The 21,572-nt window shown below is 40.7% G+C and overlaps 1 protein-coding gene across 5 annotated transcripts in view; it reads right to left on the bottom strand.

Annotated features, from left to right (window-relative positions):
• The window catches only part of ANK2 (ankyrin 2), a 574,287-nt gene that overhangs the window by 10,368 nt on the left and 542,347 nt on the right, over positions 1–21,572 (bottom strand). For 4 of the 5 annotated variants that reach the window (XM_032631821.1, XM_032631822.1, XM_032631820.1 and 1 more), the window contains 6 exons: positions 21,224–21,245; positions 10,640–10,714; positions 8,297–8,428; positions 6,883–7,026; positions 3,905–4,187; positions 1,961–2,252 (listed from right to left, as the gene is read on the bottom strand). In XM_032631821.1, the coding sequence (XP_032487712.1) occupies positions 1,961–2,252; positions 3,905–4,187; positions 6,883–7,026; positions 8,297–8,428; positions 10,640–10,714; positions 21,224–21,245 (948 nt within the window). Of the gene's footprint in view, positions 1–1,960; positions 2,253–3,904; positions 4,188–6,882; positions 7,027–8,296; positions 8,429–10,639; positions 10,715–12,233; positions 18,498–21,223; positions 21,246–21,572 lie in introns of all 5 variants that reach the window. The other variant, XM_032631823.1, reaches the window with a different exon arrangement.

The raw sequence follows: 21,572 nt of genomic DNA on the forward strand, positions 1-21,572 counted from the left end.
CTTGGGTTTAAGCTTAGAATGATCCAACCAAAGGTACAGAAATGTCTTAATTCTTGTAGCAGAACTTTCTGCAGGAAGTCAAAGTTTCCTGTAGTTATTATCTGGCCAGTAGTACACTTCCCTACTGGCAAGACAGAGGAAGGAAGACGGGCTACGAATAGTATTAGACTCATTTTGCAGAGAAGTTGAGGTGCAGAGGCCAATCCAATTTTATGGGTCTGGCCCAAGGCCAAAGCCGGAGCTAAGAACATAACTTTAGATTAAAACGTATGTCTTGGGAGCTATATATCGAATCACTCTTTCCTAATGGAATGCTATTAAAAAAAAGAAAAGAAAACTCAACTAAATTTTGTCAACATAGTTTAAAATACCACTTATATTTCTATATTCTTTCCTGCTAAAGGAAAACATGTAAATTTTAAACCAAATTATTATTTAAATACACTTAGGAATCTGCTGCCTAGAAATATGGTCAGCAAGAAAAGTGATTGAAATTGGACCCTCAAGTCAGGGTCATGAGAGGATAAGGGTCAAAATAGGAAGCTTAAGAATTGGAAATTCATCAAGAATAAGTAGAACAGGCCCATATAAATAATGTGGAATACAGAACAACTTGTCAAAATTTATTTACATACACAGAACAGATTAAATATATGAATTATCCAGATGACTGTCTCAAGCCTATGCTTCAATTAGCCTATAGATTCTTAGACTAAAATTGGCAACATTTAAGTCCAGACAGCATCTACCAAACATTTTTACTAGGATTCATTTAAGCCAAAAACTTGGAGATGAATAATTCTATACAAAGGCAAACTTGGAATAAAAATTCATTCATGGGATGAATTCATTATTTAAGATAACTGCCAAAATTTCGAGCAGTTCTCATCTGCCTGGACCTCCGCTAATTTTAAACTATGATTTTAGATAAATCCTGCTAGCAGATATCACACTCATAGTGAACAAAAACAAATGTAGATGTTAAGCCCAAAGATATGTCATATCACTTTCTCCCCCAGAGTTTTAACTATTTTATAAAACATTCTTTCCTAAAAGATGTATATTCATGCTTTAAAAATACTTGGACATATGTTTTTGAATCCAAAAAGGAAAAATATATCTAATTTAATCCTCTACAGAGTTACTGGAATGCAGATTCTTCTCCCTCTCCTCCCCTTCCTGGGATTCATTCTGATTCAGGAGTCCTAAGTAGGGAGGGATCAAGCCCTCCAGTTAAAGCTGAGGGATATGAACCATTCAGACCAGTTTTGAGAATAAATGGTTTAAATGAGTTTCTCCACCTCTCTTCACAACATCAAAGCTCACTTAAAGACAAAGGAAAGACGGATGCATATTCACGCTGCTATCGATTTTCTGACATTTAGAACCAGCCATCAATTTAGGCATAATGTCCTTTTCATGAGTCATTCTTAAAATAAATATAAGGAGATTTTGCTTGGAAATAATCCTCCGTCTAATGAGAAAAATTTGTTTTGGGAGTAAACCCCACTCAATATCCACAGCTTGTGTGCTCATCACCTGACAGCACGGACCTAATGAACAAGAGTGCAGGTTCCAGCAATTTCCCATGGCAGGCCGACTTACTTACCTGAGGCTCGGTTAATTCCCCTCACTAGTCTTCTTTATGCCCAAGATTACTAATTTTGAAAAGCTACATCTGGTATATTGTTTTACCCCAGGGTTCATTTTTCTTAGCAAAAGGGTTTCCAGCTATAAAATTAGGGCTGATGGTCAGGTAGCTAGAAATGGAACCATGTATCATCTTTTTCTAGATTCACCGGTTCTCAGATTTTAAAAGGGATTGAGGGCTTCCCTTGGCCCAAGATAATTACTTTGGCAAACCTTTCTGTGAAAACATAAGCCATCAGAGAAATGGAAACTGGGAGAAGGTTTGTAGCTTTGTTACATGTGGGCAAGGAAATAGAGGAGGAGATTTTACCTTTTGAAAAGCAGCATCTTCATCGAGCCTTTCAAAGGCCTGTGGCTGGTCATCGGCAGACTCCACTATCACGAGGCTGGTTTTTCGAGGCGAACTCTCTTCCCTACGTTCTGGGGGCTCTTCGGGTTCTTGCACAATGGGAGAGTCTCCCCGCTCACTTGATGTCGGGGTCTGGAGATATGGCCTCTCCTCCTCAGTAGGGCTGCTGATTTCCTCAGGTGTCTTGGTGGGAGAGCCAGATGCTGCCATAGCCTTTTGAGTCTCTGACACTTCTGTCCCTGGGGTTGTCACACTGAAACAGAAAAGCCCAATTATACCATGAGAGCATATGCATTTCCGCCCCTGCTGATGCAAGGGATTTGGAAGGAAAGATGGAACTTGTCTTCACAGTCCGTGAAAGTCTAAAGAGGTTTTGTAAATTTGGCTAAGAAATGAAATGTGAATAAAAATTATATGCAAAATACAGAATACAGTTACAGCTCATTGATCTAGCACTGATTGGGAAAAATGTATTCTAAAATAATAAAAATTATCCTCAAATGTATTACCATTTCCTAATCTCTACAAAGTAGAGATAATTAATAATGAGAGATATTAATAAATAATAATTTCATCTCTCCTTTGATAACTCAAGGTAATACTGATGATTTGAGGAGGTATATACAGCAAAGATCTGTAGACAATAAGGCTTTTGAAGCAAGGATCAAAATTTGGCAAAATTTCAAAAAAGCAATATATAAACCCCATGTTGATATAGTTACCATAATCATAAACATAGGGAGAATCTTATTATCCATCCAGAAAACTGCGTTACTTGATAGGAAGATCTGTTGGCACTGAAACTTTTTCTACTGATATAGTTTGGAGATAAGCAATGTAATCTTTATAATACTCCTAAAAGAAAAACATTATCTGCTTGTTCTGCTCCTTCCTTCTAATTTTCTGTCACTCCATAGATATTAAATGCCCAAAATGCCTTTCTGATAGCCCCTCTTTGCTTCCCATCTTTTTCTCTTTCCCTCTCTCTTTTCCTGACCTATTCTTTATGCTCTCCCCTACAATCTAAAGGTAGATGGGTGAGGGGGCAGTGCTCCGTGGAAGAAAAGCTCATTTCAATAACCCCTTTCACCCTTTTCTCAAGTTCCAGTGACTCCAGCACAAAACTCACTCAAGGACAAAGGAGATGCTGTGTTACAGCCTCCTGACACGCTATTCTCACATTTCAGGGCTGGGACATGCTTGCCTTTCTCATGATCTGGTTGCTTTTTCTAGACAAGAAGTGTCATTTATACAACTCTTTTTTGCCTTTGCTTCCAGAAAGCCCAGAACTTGAGTTCTAAGCTGACTGTGCTCTGCAGCTTCCTTTAGGCAGAAGTGCTCTAGAAGACTTCTCTTTATTCCCACCCCAACCCCTAACGGCCTTTCATTCTGTGTGAGTAATCTGTGTTGCATTTGCATTTCTATTTTTATTGCTAGCCACCTCATAGCTTTGTTGAAATACACAAGGGCTGCTTCACCTACACTGTCACTGTTCACCTTCTGAACCAGCCAGGGTGTGACAGGCACATATTCAGAGAAGTGAGGTGCAGCAAACATACGAGTAATAACTGTGTGGTCTACAGTTTCAACAATGGTTTCACAGGCATATCTGTGACCTTTGAGCCTGTAAGATGAATAAGGTGTATATTATTATCATAATTTATAGACGTGGAAACTGAGACTCAAAGGGCTTAGGCCTTTGCCCAAGGTCATGGAACTGGCAGTCGGCTCAAGCAGGCTTGTGCCATACAACACCGTCACAGTCATGTCTCAAGTACTCTGCTTTTTTTCCTGTAGTTCTGAAAACTATATGAAAACGATTTACGCTTGTATATGCTTGGCACCCTCTGCATATTGGCTTGTGTCTTTGGAATGAGACCGCATAGGCTTTCTTTTGGAACTCACAAGTATTCCTGCTGTTCGAGGGCTGACTCTTCAGGCAGGTCTTGCATTTTCCCTGAGAAATCCTGTTGAACTTGTTCCTTGTGAGTCTGGGGAAGGAGCTCTGTTGCTGAGCCGTCGCCCTCAGTTTTGGAGATGCTATCCTGAAAAGTGGAGTAACCGACAGAAATGTCTTCCTCCGAGACGATGGGAGGGTGATCATAGGACTCGTCCTCTTTAGAAGCAGCTAGCTCCTGTTTCTGCTTGTGCTGGGCGGTGCATAGCTCCTCTTGAAGTACTGAGAACCCTACAGAGGAGAACGATTTAAATTAAGTATTTAATTGAAGCTAAACTATATTAAGTGGGTATTTATTAAGCGACTACTACATGCCATGTCTGTGATCAGTCATGGTTACAAAGCTGAAAGAGGCACTGTGTCTGCCTTCAAGATGCTGACCACCTAGGGAAGCTCAGGCAAGTAAGAGATAATTAAATGCAGAGTGACTGGGCCACAGGTGCCGGTCAATGAATGCCGAGCATCCAACTCAGGGTTAAAGAATCAGGAAAAGAAATGCAGAGGGTATGGCATCTTAAGGAGGCCTAAAGATAGGCAGGTATCAACTGCGACAGTTGAGGCATAAATCTACATGGTAAGAAGAGCATTAATAATAATAATAATAAATGCCTAACACCTTCTGAATATTTACTATGTGTCAGGCACCATTCTAGGTGCTTTGCAAGTATTAACTTGTATTAAACAACACTCTGAGGTTAGTACTCTTTTGATGAAGGGTCTCTTAGGCCAAGCTAAGGAATTTCATATAGCAAGGGCAATAAGGAGTCACTGAAAAACTTTCGGCAGAGGTGTGACTGACCTTCATCTATCTAGTTATTCACTCAGTAGATATATACTGAGTATCAACACTGTAGTAGGTGCTGTTAGATGCTGGATACATAGCAGTGAACAAGACAGAAGAGGCTTCTGGCCTGACTGAACTTGCATTTCTGCAGAGTCCTATTTCTGAAACCAGGGTAAAGGTACAAAGAAAAGAGGGCCAGTTTTTTAGATAGATTTGTCAGAAAAGGCTCCTCTTAGGAGCTGATACTTGAGCAGAGGCCTGAATAAAGTGAGAGGAAAAGCTACCGGGTGATCTTAGGGAAGAAAACTACAGAATGCAGGGAAGAGGAAGCACCAGAGCCTGGAAGCCTGAGAAGGTGTAGGGTGCCCAGGGCACAGCCCAGAGGCCAGGTGTCCTGGGACTTGGGAAAGACGAGAGAGGTGGGAGATGGGCCGAGCTATGAGGCTCTTGCTGAACAGTAATACATGCCATCATGTAAACCTATGGAAAGTAAGCTGCAGAAAGACATTGAGGAAGACTGTCCTATAAAATAAGAAAATAAAAAAAAAAACAAGAAGAGAGGTTATCATGGAAAGTGAGTGAAGAAAATGTCTTAAGAAGAAGGGATTAACTTTCTGTGTCAAATGTTAAGAAGAGGTAAAGGAAGATGAAGACTGAGAATGGCGTCAGTGCATTTGGCGATGAGGAAACAATTGGTTAATTTTGCAAGATTCTTTTCTGTCGAGTGGTGATGACAAAACCTGACTTGTGTGGATTCTAGAGACAGTTCTAGAGAGAAGGAAAGAGAGAAAGTAGAGAGTAGTGACAGAAAAGTTAGACTATTCTTTTGAAGAGATTTCCCATGAAATGGATGGAGAAACAGAGCAGTCATACAGGGGAGCATATAGGGTGAAAGGAGTTATTTGCTTTGCTTTGTTTTTAAAGCTGGGATCTATTAAAGCACGTTTCAGTGCTGTTCACAATGTTCTAGTTGTAGGAGACAGAGTGGGTGATTGCAGAAGTGAAGTCAATAGTTGGTAAAAGGGGATGAGATCTAGTACAAAAGAAGAGATGATGGCTTTGGCAAAGGAAGGCCATTTCATACAGCAGGGAAGGTAGAGTATAAGCACTGAGATGCACTTAGGTTGAGAGACTTTGTGGTGAAAGAATATGGACATTTGCTTACAGGTATTCCTATTTTTTCTAAGGAATATGAAGTATGGTCATCAGGTTGGAATAAATAAAAAGAAGAGTAATGTTGGAGGCTTGAAAGAAGAGAAAGTGTAAAAATAGCAATGAGAGAGAGAGAAGGAGAAAGAATGGGAGTGAGTGAGCATGGCAGTGAATGAGGGTGGATTCGAGAAACTTTAATACTGAAAAGGGGGTAGGACCAATGACTAGAGGTCCAATGGGTTTGCAGAATTATTGTGTAGAAGTAAAAGAGGATGTAAGTAAAATGCTTCAAGTTAGGGCCTGGAAGTAGTACAGTCACTGATAATGATTTAGTTTGGGTTGTGGGCACAGAAATGGGTCATTAAGGTAGAGTAAAAGACACAAGTATCAGAAGTGCCATCAAGGAGCTGAGCAAAGGGCACTGGACGGATCATCCATGCTGATGGCTGTTATGGACTGAATGTTTGGGTCCCCTTCAAATTCATATGTTGAAAGCCTAGTCCCAACGTGATGGTATTCAGAGGTGGTAACCCTGCGAGGTAATTAGGTCATGAGGGTGGAGCCCTCATGAATGGGACTGGCACCCTTATAAGAAGAGGTCAGAGGGCTAGCTATTTCTCTGTCCCCTACGTAAGGACAGAGCAAGGAGACAGCCGTGTACAATCTAGAATAGGGCCCTCACCAGAACCCAGCCATGCTATCCCCCTGATCTCGAATTTCCAGTTTTCAGAACTGTGAGAAACAAATTTCTGTTGTTTAAGCCACACAGTTCATGGTATTTTGTTATAGCAGCCCACGCTGACTGAGACAATGATGAAATAACAAAGAACGAGAGGGATGGGGGCACCTAAAATGGGCAGGGAAGTCTCGGGAGAAGAACGTACCAGCAAAGGCCATGGTCGACGCTCTGAAAAAAGGAAGACAGTGGGTCCAGTTGCCTGAATTAACCATACATCACAGACACTCATACACATACACAAATTGTCTGACCTTCACTATGATCCAGTGTAATGGTCTGTTCAATCTCTGCATAGCTATGACTGATGCGCTCCTGGAGATGCTCTGTGCTGGTCTCCATGAGATGCACAATATCCATTCGGTTGATCTTGGTGAGACATTCAATGAGACTGGTATCTGGGATATTAGAGAAAAACTATTTATTACGCCTGAGGGCTACTCTTTCAAAAATCTCTTTCATTTAGTTGCCTTACTGAATTTTTTTGGTGATATATTGTAAGCACAGGAAAAATTTACTACAATTTTGATGTTTGTACAAGAAACAACCAAAGCCCAATTAAGGGTCTTTGTAAACGTAAGCAAACAAACAAGGGCTATGTACGAAATGGGTGACAGAGCATATGCGCATAAGCCCTAAAGGCGGAGTTGCTAGATTACACATAGGACACCCTGTCAAATGTGAAGTTTAGATAAAAGACAAATTGTTTTAGTAAAAGTATATCCCCAATACTGCGTAGGATATGCTTATACTAGAAAAGTATCTGCTGACTATCTGAAATTTAAATTTAACTGGGTGCTCTCAATTTTTATTTGCTAAATCTGGCAATCCTACCTAGAATAATGTTAAGAGAAGGAAAGATAAATGTGGGCTAGATGTAAATAAGGGAGGTCTCTAGGTAGGTCTTCAAAGAGGCATTAAACAAAGTGGCAAACTTAGATCAGCTGAGGGATAAGAAGTAGTTATGTTCTGTATCACTTCCCATTTTATTTGATGTGGTCAGAATATCATATATAAATCATTATGTAGAATATCTACTTGACATTTCCCCCGATTTTATTTATTTATTTATTTTAATTAAAAACATTTTTTTTTCGGTACGTGGGCCTCTCACTGTTGTGGCCTCTCCCGCTGCAGAGCACAGGCTCTGGACGCGCAGGCTCAGCGGCCATGGCTCACGGGCCCAGCCGCTCCGCAGCATGTGGGATCTTCCTGGACCAGGGCACGAACCCGTGTCCCCTGCATCGGCAGGCGGACTCTCAACCACTGCGCCACCAGGGAAGCGCCCCACCCCATTTTAGTTATTTAGGAGTAAAGGAAGCAGGGACTGAATGTAATGCACCATCAGTAAGACAATGGCTAATAAAGCAAGTGTGTCTGCTGTCAATACATAGAAAATTTTAGGACTTTAAGAACTTTCCTGTTAGCAGCCAGTGCTAGTATCACTTTCCACTAGTTAATGCTGTTCAAAGGAACACAGTACAAGAATTTTTATGCAACATGCATATTTGAGAAATGTTACAGCTTCTTCTCATTTGCTTACAGTAGCACTTCAGGTTGATGGCATCTGTCATTTTATCTTTTTACTGAATTTGCATAAAAGGTTTGTTGAACAAGACTTTTTTCTACTTCCGGCCTATTGCCTTTTACATATAGCTCTCCACCTACCTGTCGCATGTTTCCCATCCCTTTCTAGCCAGTACTTCAATAGTGCATGACTCTGGTCTTGGAGGGAGTTAGGGTTCTCAATTCGAATTTGATGAATTTGCTCCTCAGTGAAATCCAGTTCTCTTGCTAATTCTAAAAGAGAAAATACTCCTCTGTAAATACATTAACTTCATAGTTTGAGTCTCTACACGTTGCCTTGTGATTTTCTTGTGATTTTGTAAATGACGTGTTCTTCGTATTGCTGTAACAGAGTTCCTTTATTTTTTCCTACTTATTAGAAATGACTCTCGTATGCCTCTGTTCTTCTAGCACTAACTGCAGATATTTTCCTTAAATTTGGGTATAGAATTGATCACTGTCATAGTGGAAATAGTAAGTTTGAGGCAATGATGATAAAATATGTAAATTCAGGACCATTTAATTCCAAAATTTGGAAGAGACCATTAATACTGGCTTATACTCTTAACCAAGACAATGGAAAATAAATGACTGAAAACAGTAGAAAGAGACCATGTCTCACTTTTAATCATAATTAGGGGACTTGCAAATACTATAAATTCTGTTTCTGGGTACTTGGATAAATACTGGTTGTAGCTATATTATGGTGGTTGGATAAACTCCTTTCTGTGATTTGATGTCACATGAATAAAAGGTCTGGGAAGGATTAACTGACCTAGGGAAGAAGCCTCAAAGTTTTCCTTTAAAGTCTACCATTAACATTCTATATGGTTGCTTACACATTGAGGTGTGTGTGCACGTGTGTGTGTGTGCGTGCGTGTGTGTGTGTGTGTGTGTGTGAATGAGGTGTCTTTTTGGAGGGCAATTTGCCAATATCTTTCAAAATTAAAAATATACATATATTTACGCAGCTTTTTTCCTTCTAGGAATATGCCCTATAGAAACACCCACAAAAATCTATCGGTGCATAAGGATATCTACTGCCACTAACAGGAAACAACCTAAGTAGCCATCAACAAAGGCCACTGATAAAATTGTGGTACCTCCATAGAGTGGAATTAAATAGCCATTTAAAAGAATGCCATAGATATTTCTATGCTGATGGAGTATTTATGAAGAATACTGTTAAGTAAAATTTTGCTTATTTTTAAATAATAAGCATAGATGTGGGCACTGCAGATTTTTTTCTGAATACATGAGAAAGTGTTAGCAGTTACCTTTGAGGAAAGGGGCTCAAAGATGAGATGTAGGTGTGAGAGACGAATTTATTTTTCATTTTATACCGTTCACTGATTGTAAGGTTTGAATTTTCACCAACTATTATAGATATTACGTTTAATGTATACACTCATAAATACTTAAGAAGCAAAATAAATAATTCTGAATGCTACCTACTTAGTCAGTCAATCAGGGATATTTTGATAACCTTCCTTCCCCTAAATCCCTCAATTAAATAAACCTGCTCAGTATTTTTAAATTACTTTAAAATGCTTTAGTCATTTATTCTACATTATTTATTCTACATAGATAATTCTACATTATCAATTACCTTTGTTAAGGATATTATGACTCCTAGCTCCTATTCATACCAAATTTTTAAGAAACTGAAAGGAGATTAATATTAACTTTAAACTGCTTGTTTCAATTAAGTAGTCACAAGTGACATAAAAGGAAGTCAGACCAAACAAATAAACAAACAACAAAAACAGAAAAAAGAAAAAAATCCAGACGGACAATCTTGCTTTAATATGTTAAACAGCAGGGAAGATGAAAGGGTAGAGTTTTAAAACCTACAACTCATGAGTTGTAAATAAACCATATTGATTTTAGAATTCACTTCCATTAAAAAATTATTTAACATACAATTTCTAAACTGAAACATACCCATCTCTCAGAGAATTATTAAACATCTCATTCATATGTACTTCAACAGTCATCTGAAGTAAATTTTAGTACTGTTCAGGATGAAGATATCTGATTCAAGGCATCTAAAACAAGGAGCCCCGGCTGAATCTCAAATTAAATTTTATGACAATTACAACTAACAATGGTTTTGAAACACAATAATCTCCCCGAAGTTTAGATATCCACAGCTCCCAAAGGAGGGTAGTGGGGCTTCTTATATTCTCAAAATCTCTTAATCTAAAGTTCTATTATTCAAAATGCCGGAGACAATTAAAGGCCTGCCCTGGTTCATGCAGTGAGTTAATGCAGACCCTGGATTCTCTAGTTCATAGTATCATTCTTTTCACTATTCCATGCGTTCTTCCTCAAGGAAAGAAAAAAAAAGGCCTTTTTTCATTGTTAATGACAGTTGGCTGATGCAACAATGTCGTTTAAACCAAGCAGGTTTTGTTGAAAAAAAAAGGGTCACACTCATTTTACCTGTCCAGCTGAAACCAAGGTGATCAGCAATATAAGCCAGCCTTTCCTCAATCCGTTCCTGCTCATCCTGTTGATCTACAGAAGGTCAAAAACAGAATGGCCAAAGGTTGTCCATGACAGGAGAGGAACCACAATACTGATCATCCAAAGAAAGGCAGTCAATTGTCCAAATATTTGATCACAGTACAAATTAACGATTACATTTTAAATCATATTAAATTGTGTGTTTGCCTGATTTCTGGAATGGAATGGGGAATAAATGTAATAAAAATCATGAAAACCATCTGCTTCCATATCTCTTTAATCAAGACTAGTCACTGGACATAATTATATAAGTTACCGATTTCTAGTAATCTTAGGACTTTCCTCTTAAAAATTATCTGAGAGGATACTGCCCACCCGAAGAGAATCATCTAGCTCATCAAACACCAGAAAAATCATAAATGGGATGGAGAAATGGAGTAATTGGTTAGGACCTCCTATTATTGCCTGTGGCAGTATAAGATCACGTCTGGGTCATGCTGCAAAGAAATCACATCCGAGATTCACAAGAGACCGAGATCATGGGTTGATCAGACCATCCTGGCTTTTTTCAGTATGGCCAGAAACAACATTTGTCTTGGTTCTGGTAACCTTGGAAGAAGGAAGAATAAAGTGTATGTATATGTATGTGTATGTTATATTGTCTTTTGGGCAAAGTTTCTGTCTGCTTACTACTAAGTAAGCTCATATAATACTCCCACAGACTATAATTTTCCCTTTGATTTTTAACCCCCATTAATTGATGGGCAGCATTTTAGGTCATGGTCATTTTTTTATAACCCAAATTTAAGAATAATAGTCTTTATTGTAGAGATATTGGAAGACCAGAGGCTACTTCTCAAAGCCATCTATGGTTTCCTTTTTTTATAATTCAAAGAGCCATCATCCCCTCACAGTCAACTTAAATCATGCAAAGTTTGAGTTTTTGTTGTCTGCTGCATCTAATCAGAGTCCATTCTCCATTCACATAAATGAAAAGCATGTTTTTACCTTATGATTGTTTGCTTAAAGTGTTTACCAATGGTATCTGAAATCCAACCTTTCTGAATCAAAAACAAATCCTCAACAATTAGAATTTCACGGTATGTGAAATCTTCTTGTGTAAATGGCTTCCTAATCATTATAAAATTGTTAAGTACTTATTAAAGTACTCAAAGGTAATTAGAAAAAGCAATGAATCCTCATAATATGAAACAAAACCAAATATATCCGTATGCTTAATTTAAGGCTGAGCCTGGAACGTCAGAACAACAAAACTCAAAGCTTGCATGGCGTCACGTGCAGCAGCTAGAGAAAAGGCAAGATCCCCGTTGCCTGTCGATCATGTTTATGTTTTCCATAAGCATTCTCATTACTCAATCTTGAGATTGTTTCCACAGACAAGAGTATACAGAGAAAGCACAAAACACAAAGGGCTTACACAAACATAGTAACCACTACAGAAAGCTTAAAGAAAATGAGACACAAATCACCAAATAAAACAGACACACAAAAAAACGATATCAAATTTATGACATGCGTAGCACAGGGAATCCCAGTGGCTGGCAAATACCTTCAGCATGGTCATGGCCATTTTCATCAGGGATGCGTTCAATCAGAGTCTCAATGGACTCATCCCAAATGGGCCTTGTGTCAAAGATGTCCTCAGGAATTGAGTTCTCGGTCTCAACAGGTGGCAGATTTTCAATTACTGAAACTTCCAGGGCACTACTACTTTCGTCATCTGAAACTAACTCCTGCTCCCTTTCTGACTGTGTAAGTCTATCCACTAACTTGGAAGCCTCATCACTAATCTCCTCAAAGAATTCTATGGAGTTCCTGTAAAGGTCAAAGAAATGCTCCTTATTTTCTTTTGTGGGGCTCGTGGGCCCCCTGCAGAAAGATGTGGTGCTTTTGCTCTTTACTGGCAATCGGGATGCAAATATCTTTGGTTTTGTGGCCCCTTCCTCTGATTCTAACTCAAGCTCCTCTGCCCACTCTGTGCTTTCTGTTTCTGTCTCAATGTAACTTCTAGCTTTTACTGGACATTTGGTCTTTGCATCCAAACTGGCATCAGATTCAGGTTTGCTTCTATTACTTGGCGCTCTGCTTGTCATGTCCTGTCCCTGAGGAGCCTCTGTTTTCTGTAGAGACAGGTCTAGATGCGAAGGCTGCTGCTCGACTCTTTGGACGGGCACTTTCGTGGGGATTTTAGACTTTGGTTTTGTTTCATCCTGTTTACTTTCCTCATCCAGGTTGGGTAGAAAATCTTCAGAAAGGGAGCTCTCAGACTCCACAGATGGAGGTGCTGGGGTTGAAGTGGGTATAGTCCTTACAGGGATTTTGGACCTGCTTTCAGTGGAAGGCACATTCTCCATGGGTGCAGTAGGGATTTCAATGACTGATTTCTGTTCCTCTGGGGATGAATCGGGAGAATCATCACCCCGATCTGCATATACAGACCTAGTGACTGTGGAAAAATCTAACTGCACTTGTCCAACCGGTTTAGGGGAGTCGGGGCAAGCTGTCTGCTTCACACTGGACAGGGGAGGTGTGTCACCCATTCCCATGGAGGGGAGGTCCTCAGCTCCCGCAGAAGTTGCCTCTTTCATTGATGTTTCAATGGAGGCTGAAATCTCCATTTGGGAGTTAAGTGGAGCATCTGAAGCGTGTATTTCTTCTACTTCCTCACTCAGGTCATCTGGGAGTAGCTCTGCTTCGTCATCCACTGTTTCTTTCGATTCTAAGAGTGCTAATGACTCAGCTGATGTCTCCAGCTGTAGGGGCTCAGCACCAGTACCCCCTTCTCTCATGTCTTCAGAGAGAGTCTCTTCCCTGGATTCTTGCCCAATTTGGAAAAAGTGAAAACTTTCATCTGCATAGGACCTTTTGGTCATATCAATGGCACCACTTCGGGTCATCTCAAACAATTTTCCTTCCTGAAAGAGAAACGGATTTTGCTCACTGGTTGGGGTCCCCTCTTCAGTTGGGGTCCTAGCAGGAGTGGTGTCAGGGGTGGTACCCTGCGATTGTCTGTCTACCATCAAACCAAATATCTTCTGTTCTTCCTCTTTCACTCGAGCCTCAAAGGCTTCATCATCCTCACGGATTTCACTCCAGGAATCAGAATCTACATCAGTTTTTGTGATGATGACTTTGCTTCTCTGTTCACCAGCAACTGTTGATGTATTTGGTACAGTTGGCTCTAAAGATGAGGAGGCTCTATCCGACTGCATTTCCCACAAGGTACTTTCTTGTTTGGGTTCTACGTCCAAGTTCTGGTCCTCAAAATTAGATTCTTCACTTGAAACAGTTCTTCCAGAGGCGCTTGTCACTTCTACGTCTTCAGTGGAGGATGTGATGGTAACAGAAGACACTTCAGAAGAGTGAAAACTTGTGTGTGTTGTATCTGTTTGGGTTTTGCTTTCTTCACTAGAGAAAAAAGGTTGAGAAGGAACATTTTCATAAGGGCTTATGATTTGAGGATCAGAGATTTCATCAGTCTCCACTGGGTCAGACACTGGAACATCCAAGGACGATCTATCAGCTTGAGTAGTAATGGATGAGTCTAGAGTGGACCGGTCCTCTGGTAAGCTCTCAAAAGCTTGGTCAGGTTTTGTGACCTCCATTTTTGTAGCAGAAGATGTGGAGACTGTGTCTTCATCTAATTCTTTTGCTTCAGATGCTGGACAATGATGCAAAGAGGACAAAGATGAAGAGCTTTCACTGGGGCAACCTACTTGTGGAGATTCGACTCCAGAAACATCAAGCTCTTCTTCTTCTGTATCTTTTCCACCAGCGTCTTGGAGAGCTAATGATTCCTTATGGATAACTAGCTGCTCACTGACAGCATCACCAGTGGAACTGTGGAGACCTGAAGAGATAGGAGTGGCTGAGCCGCTGGGACTCCCTGCTTCATACCCATGGTCATCACAAAGTTTTTGTTGATCAGCATCTCTGTTTAGATCATCGTTAGACATCTCTGGGCCATCAGTAGAAACAGTATGACTGTCTTCAGGTAAATGAGATTCACGATCTTTTTCTTCCTCTGATTTACCTGAATCTTCCTGAGTATCTTCATTCATCTTAAAAGTGTATTGTTTGGAAACGACAGGCTGGAATTGTATTTCTTCGGGACTGGAATTTGAGTCTATGCTGGACGGAAGAGGGGAAGGGGGTTGCACTTGAATAACTGGCTCTGATAAGAGGCCTGAGTCAGCACCTTTCTTCAGCTGTGTCAACTCAGGTTCACTTTCTGAGGAGGAAGAAGCCTTTCTGCTCTCTGATGTTACAACCACAGGGACATCGCTTTCATCCTCTACACTCTCCGTGTGTTTTGTTTCATCCATGTCTGCTGAACAGTCAACATCTGCGTCAGAGGATGAAGAAGACTCTTCTTGCTTGGCTTCTCTTTTGTAGTCCCTTTTCTGCTTTGCTTCTTGTTCAAGTTCATCAAACGTTTTGATTTTGGTTACCATTTTAAACATTTCCTCTTCAGGTGTGAACCTCTTTCTCTCCCCATTTTCTGAGTCATCCTCCTCTGCACATTCAGGAATCACAGCTGGTTTGGGGGTGCCTGCATCTGTGGTTTTGGGTGTGACCTCATAGCTAATTTCTTCGGAGCTGGGGGTGTCAGGGGAAAGGGGGCTCTTCCCTGAGCTCTCCATGAGTGACGTCTGCTCAAGGCTGTCATCCTCAGCACTGCCGTCTGGGTCTCGGAGCAGCCGGGACCGCATAGAGGCCACTTCCGTGAAGAGTTCTGTTTTGGCAACGGCTGAAGGAAGGGGAAAGTGACTCGGCAGAATTCCAGCCTTCATCTTTGGTTCAACAGGGCTGCTTTCAAGAGAATCATGGCAAGGGGATTCTTTCAGAGGACTCGGTTCCAGAGAGTCAGGAGTTTTGTGTGAGGAGTTATCCTCCAGCACTGGGCTGGCTTCCAGGGAGTCTTTGTGGCTCACTGTGAAGGATTCATCAGCCCCAGGGCTGAGGACCTCACTATCACGGCTAGGGAGTGCAAGTTCTAACCCTTGGGGACTTCTAGTGACTCCCTGGGGCTTTGATTCAGCCCTTGGGCCTGTCTTTACAGCAGCATCAGGCAGCGGCAAGGCCTTTGTCTCATCTGAGGGCTTGGTGGCTGTGGATCCCTGAGCTTCAGTATCAATTTGTGTCTCATGGGCTGAACTAACATATTTAAGTGGACCTTCATCATAGGACACTTCCTCAGTCAGTCCTTCGGATGTTTCTTTTGCTAATGATACACCTTGACTGCCAAGGCCGTCACCTTCTTGTGGGGGGCACGTGTCTTTGGAAGGGTCTAGGGTGACCTCCTTCAGCAAACACTCAGCAGAGGGCTCTGTGCCCCCCGTGACTGCAGCACCTTGCCCTTCAGAACCATCAGTAACGTCTTTGGTTGAGGGATGTCCTTTTTCGGAATGAATTTCTGGTGGTGTTTTTAACTTGGTAGTTTCCTTTGTTTCCTCAATTTGCTCCTCCCTTTTCTTTGGTGAGAAAGAAAGGCTTTCTGGGCTTGTCTCGGGGGTCTCTGCTAGGCCCTCATGCTTATAGCTTTCTTCTGAACTAATCTGAGGGGTCCCTTCCATCAGGCTTCCACACGGAGAACCTGCTACCCCTTCCTGCTTCAGGCTTTCCGAACTGCCATGTAAGGCACCACTCTGTAAAGACAGGGCTGGGAGGAACTCATCTTTCATGTAATCTAGTGGGAATGTTGTGTTGAAAGGACTAGTGAGCACTTGGTCTAAGTGAAGCTGCGCCTTCTCAGTCTCTTCACTCAGGCGGAACTGTTGGTATTTGTCATTGTCTTCCAGTTCCTGCTTAATGACCTCAGAAAAGTCAGTGGAGGTTTTCCTGTCTGGGCTGATCTGGAGATCCATGTCTCCCTGTTCATCAGCCAGCTTTTCTTTGGGGACTTCACTATCTTTATGGCTTTCTTCTTCAGGTGCTGGCTGAACAGGTTCGGGTGTTTTGTGGTTGAGTGCTTTCTCCTTTCCTTCAGCTACATCTTCTCTCTTAAACCCTGCGGAGGAAGCACGGACCGCTCTTCTGGATTCTGAAGGTCCCGTGACCAGGAATCGCTGGCCTCGTTTGATTGTCTGACTCTCCGTTTTCTGCGTTTCTCTCGGGGTTACTATCTGCCCCTTTTCTTTTTCTACCCGAACTTTGCTTTTTTCTTGTGGCTGTTTTGGTTTTGCGGATTTGTGCTCAAAGAGTCCAGTCTTATGTTTAGATGGGTCCTGACCTGACTGGAAAGCTTTCATCAACTCCCGAACAGACATCGTCTCCTCGATTCTTTCTGTTTTTGAGGTGGGGGAGACAGGTGGTTGCTTGTCTGTTTTCCCAGAAGGTGACACAGGCAGGTGCTTCTCGGTTTTCCCAGAGGTTGAGACGGGTGAATGTTTTTCCATTCTTCCAGCTGGTGATACAAGCAAGCGTTTCTCTGTTCTGCCAGGTGACACTGGTGGATGTTTCTCTGTTCTCCCAGAGGGCGAGCCGGGTGGGCGTTTGTCTGTTTTACCTGAAGGCGAAACAGGTGGGTGTCTTTCTGTTTTTGTAGAAGAGGATACAGGGGAGTGTCTTTCAGTTTTTGCGGAGGGTGACAAGGGTGAGTGTTTCTCGGTTTTACTTGACGATGACACAGGTGAGTGCTTTTCAGTCTTTGCAGAGGGTGACAAGGGTGAGTGTTTCTCGGTTTTACTCACTGGTGATACTGGAGGGTGCCTCTCAGTTTTTGCAGAAGAGGAAAGAGAAGAGTGTCTTTCTGTTTTCAAGGAGGGCGATGCTGGCGCGTGTCTCTCGGACTTCAGAGAGGGGGATGCAGCTAGATGTGTCCTTTGTGTTATCTTTTTTGGCACATCTTCTTTGCCTTTGACTCTGACAGGCAACTTGCTTCGCCCTTTCTGTTCATCTTCCACTCGTTTTTGAAGGGCCTTCACCTTGTCCTTTATGGAACCAATGGGAGTTTCTTCTATCAAAGGTGACGTAGCTTTTACAGGGGGAAGAGGCTCGGGGGCTAAACCTGGGTCCTCATCTAATGACTCTTCTGAACTACCTTTTTTAAGTTCAGTTTTTTCTGCACTAGCTTGTGAACTATCCTCTTTTTGTTTTTGTTTTTCTTTTAATTTCCTTCTCACTGGCTTCTTTATGCCCAGGCTTGGTTTGGGCTGTTTCTGCGTACTCTGTGTCTCCTCTGAAGACGCTCCTTTAGCTTTCCCTTCGCTTTCAGAGCTCCTGCAAGGACCCAGAGCCTCACGTTTCTCCCCTGCCAGATCTTGCACCGTCTGCGGTGGCTCTTTGTGAGGAGACACGTAGGTATTTAGATCCTCAGTAAGGGAGTTCACTAGCCCTGCTGAGTCTTTCTCTACTTTTTCTTTGGTCTCCTTCTCTATTCTAACTTCTGCACATGGGTATTCGGTGATTTCTAAAGATGCTTTTTGCTTAGCCTCCTCTATTTCCTCATCACTGACAATAACCCATTCCTCTTCCACTAATTCTCTCTCTGGCTGAGACCTTGGCACACTGTCTTCATCTCTCATGCAGGTTCCGCTTCTCAGGATTTTGTTCACCTTCTCTAAGTCCTCTTTAACTCTTTCAACAATTTCAAAAGGCTCCCCTGGCTCTTCCTCAGCAGCCTTCACCAGCTCCTTCACTTTGAGGGAACCTGCCCTATCGGATCCATCTGTGGTCAAGATGGCAGTCATTTTGATCAAATCTTGTTTCATCTCAGAAACTTCAGAGAGCAAGTCCGGACTTGCTAGGACAGGAACTTCATTAACCAGGTGACTTTTCAGGACAGATGTTTCTGTAGATTCTGTCTCATCATCTTTGATGTGAATGAAAAACATTGAAAGTAAAATGGAAATCAAAAAAGATATTGGCAAATGTAATCAGGACTGAAACGACACAGTGTCTTTTCCTGTTGTGGCGGGTGGAACAACAAAAATGGGCTGGGAATGGTGGATCCACAAGGTCTCAGGATACAAAAGCAAAGCAAGGCTAACGGAAAAAAAACTGAAAAGGAAAAATGAGCAGGAAATAACTTGCTTAATTTTCTCACTTGTAGCACATCCACACATACAACAAAACTGTCACAACTAATCAAGACACACACAAAATCACAAAACAAAGAACGAACGCAGTGAAATTACATAGAGATATCTCAAGATTGTTCAGATGTTACAGACCAATGTTGAAAAAAGATGAACATGGGAAAAAAAGGAAAAAAGCATTAGAAATTGCAGAAAGTTGATTTCCTCTAGGAGAAAGCCAGTAGTAGCAAACTCAGAATATCGTCTAATGATGTATAGACATTATTTAATCATACAAAAATCTGGAATTCAGTATATTTAGTTCTGCCAATATACAATGACTATATAAAATATATCTGAATCAGCTGCAAACCGGCATTTCATCTAAGGGAAATTCACACCAACAACAAAACAAACAGTCTTGTGCTGAGAGGCATGGTCCTTTCCTTGGAGCAACCTCCTTGTTTAGACACGTAATGGACAGACCAAGGAGGGAAAGAAAGGAAAGGAAAGAAAAACAACAAAAACAACGATTGTGATTAAACTTATATGTGAGTCCAAAGTTAAAATGTGATGCATGGCAACCCAAATCAGAGACAGTCACACAGGACACACGCACAGTTTATGTAAGCCAAGTTATTTCCATGCAAAGCAAAGGTGGAATAAAACTGGTGGGAGAGGTGGCCTTGCTGAAATGTGCAGGCAGGAGAATGGTAAGAAATTAGAACAAATATGGAAAACGTTACTGTGGTGAACCGTATTTACTTCCCTAAAAGTCCACATACAAGATGCTCGATGCAGTATGTTTGAGGCATAGGTAGTGGGGGCCTGCACCCATTAAAGGCAAGGGAGAAAACTCAAACTCTTTTAGGATTTACTCTTGAAAAGACCTTAGGAAAGAGTCCTTTCAACAGAGCCCTCCTTTGGAGATTATTTCATGCCTGGTTGAAGATTATTTTATGATTGTCTTTATACTAAAAGAAAGCCATACATGAGTCTATATTTGAAACTTTTAAAGCAGTCACAATACCTGGGAGTCATTCAGGAGGATCTATGACATTATAGCAATATAGTAACTTTTTAAAAATGATTGAGCCAGATGGATGAATTTTTAATTCCTACTAGCTTGTATCCAAGGAACAAAGGGCCATTTAAATAAACATCGTAGTCCCAGAGAAGAAAGTGGGATAATAAAATCTCTTTAAAAAAAGGAATTAATGAAGGCAATGATAATGTAAATTTTTTTATAAACATAAATGCCTTCTCTTGAGAGAATCAGTATATGTTGAGGAGCTATACTATGTGAAATGCATATACAAAGACATATTAATTTATATCAATACAGATTTGTTCAGATATAAAACAATGAAAACATCCAGAATTTCAAGTATTCTAGTCCTGAATAATGATTTAACATGAGGGTAAGGAGACTCTCATTTAAAAGTATTTCAATAACTTAGCAGTAAATTACATTGTGCTAGGACTTCAAAAGAAGGGAAAAAAAAAAAAGGCCTGATGATTATTGCATAGGGCCTGATGACCATATTAAACATGGTTCTAAGTTTTCTTCTTTTGGGAATAGCGCCCTGAAATACAGTGAATCAAAATAAATCTTAAAATGAATAAACATTAAAAATTAGATTTTTTTCTAGAGCATTTGGGGCATAAAAGCAAGAAGGAAACCTGAAAAACTCAACTTCTTCCACATAAGAAGCTAGAGTCACCAGAAACAGTCCAACAAACTAAAAATTTAATTGACTGTTACAAACCTGAAATGAACTCTAAGATAGCTCTCTCAAAGTCTGTAAAAACCAGTTCTCTTTGTACTAGATTACGTATAGGCTTTGAATCATTATTTAAAATTAGCACTACTATGACATACTGCTGTGATTAATAATTTCATCCAGGAGGTTTTAATTTTTGCTTTTCTGGTTCTTAATTTTTTCAGAAAGTTTTCACAAAAGTCCATTAGACCTCAGCCTAGAAAAGTCAGTTATACTTCACCACAGTAAGAGGTGTAAGGGGTAGGGGTCGGGGTGGGGTGAGGGGAGAGTTAGCTTTAGCTGAAAACTATTAAGACAGTATCACTTTTGCAGGTGTAGCCTACATAAATAATGAGCTCTCTACTGATGTCAGTTGTTGCTTGATATAAAAAGTGATACTGTCATGTCAGAGCTTAAAAAAATGAGATGACAATATTATGCTAACAAATGGACAAAAACGGTAGGGTGGGTTTCTAAACAAGCATAACAGCAGTAGCAGGGTTAACAGGGATCTAAAAGAAAGTGAATGCTTAGATGAATAATCATTGCATTTTACTGCTAATTAGCTCACAAATTAGATATATTCATAATTTAACTGGCCAAGCTGCTTTTCTAAATAAATATTAATGATTAATAAGGATAATATAAAAACATAATTATTATAGTGGTTAGTAATGGCAACTAGCTTGCATCCTGATTCATGCTTTTCTTTATTGTAGCCAGCTTTCAAACAAACTCAATTTTATTCGAAATCTTACTTTTTTCTGATGTCATATCGATCTGAAAGAAAACATACATAAATTGAATGGTTACAAATAGCATCTTGCCTCACAGCCCCTGATGTGTACAGTAAGCTCCTATTTTATATACGTGGGAAATGCCATAAGCTAGAGGAAGGTCAGAGTAATTTGCTACGGTTCTTCCCTAGAGTCTCTGATTCTTATCCTAACTTTGAAAAAACAAATCTCCCTTCTAGACACTATGGGTGGAAAGTCCTTTCTAACAGGTTACTCCTGGGAAGGTATGATGCAGGTGTGTTTGATGTTAGAAATACGTATTTTGGAAAAGGCCAGGAAAAAAGTGAAGTAGGTTTTAAACAGTAAGTGT

This window comes from Phocoena sinus, chromosome 5 (genome assembly GCF_008692025.1).
Source record: "Phocoena sinus isolate mPhoSin1 chromosome 5, mPhoSin1.pri, whole genome shotgun sequence".
Lineage (NCBI taxonomy): Eukaryota > Metazoa > Chordata > Mammalia > Artiodactyla > Phocoenidae > Phocoena > Phocoena sinus.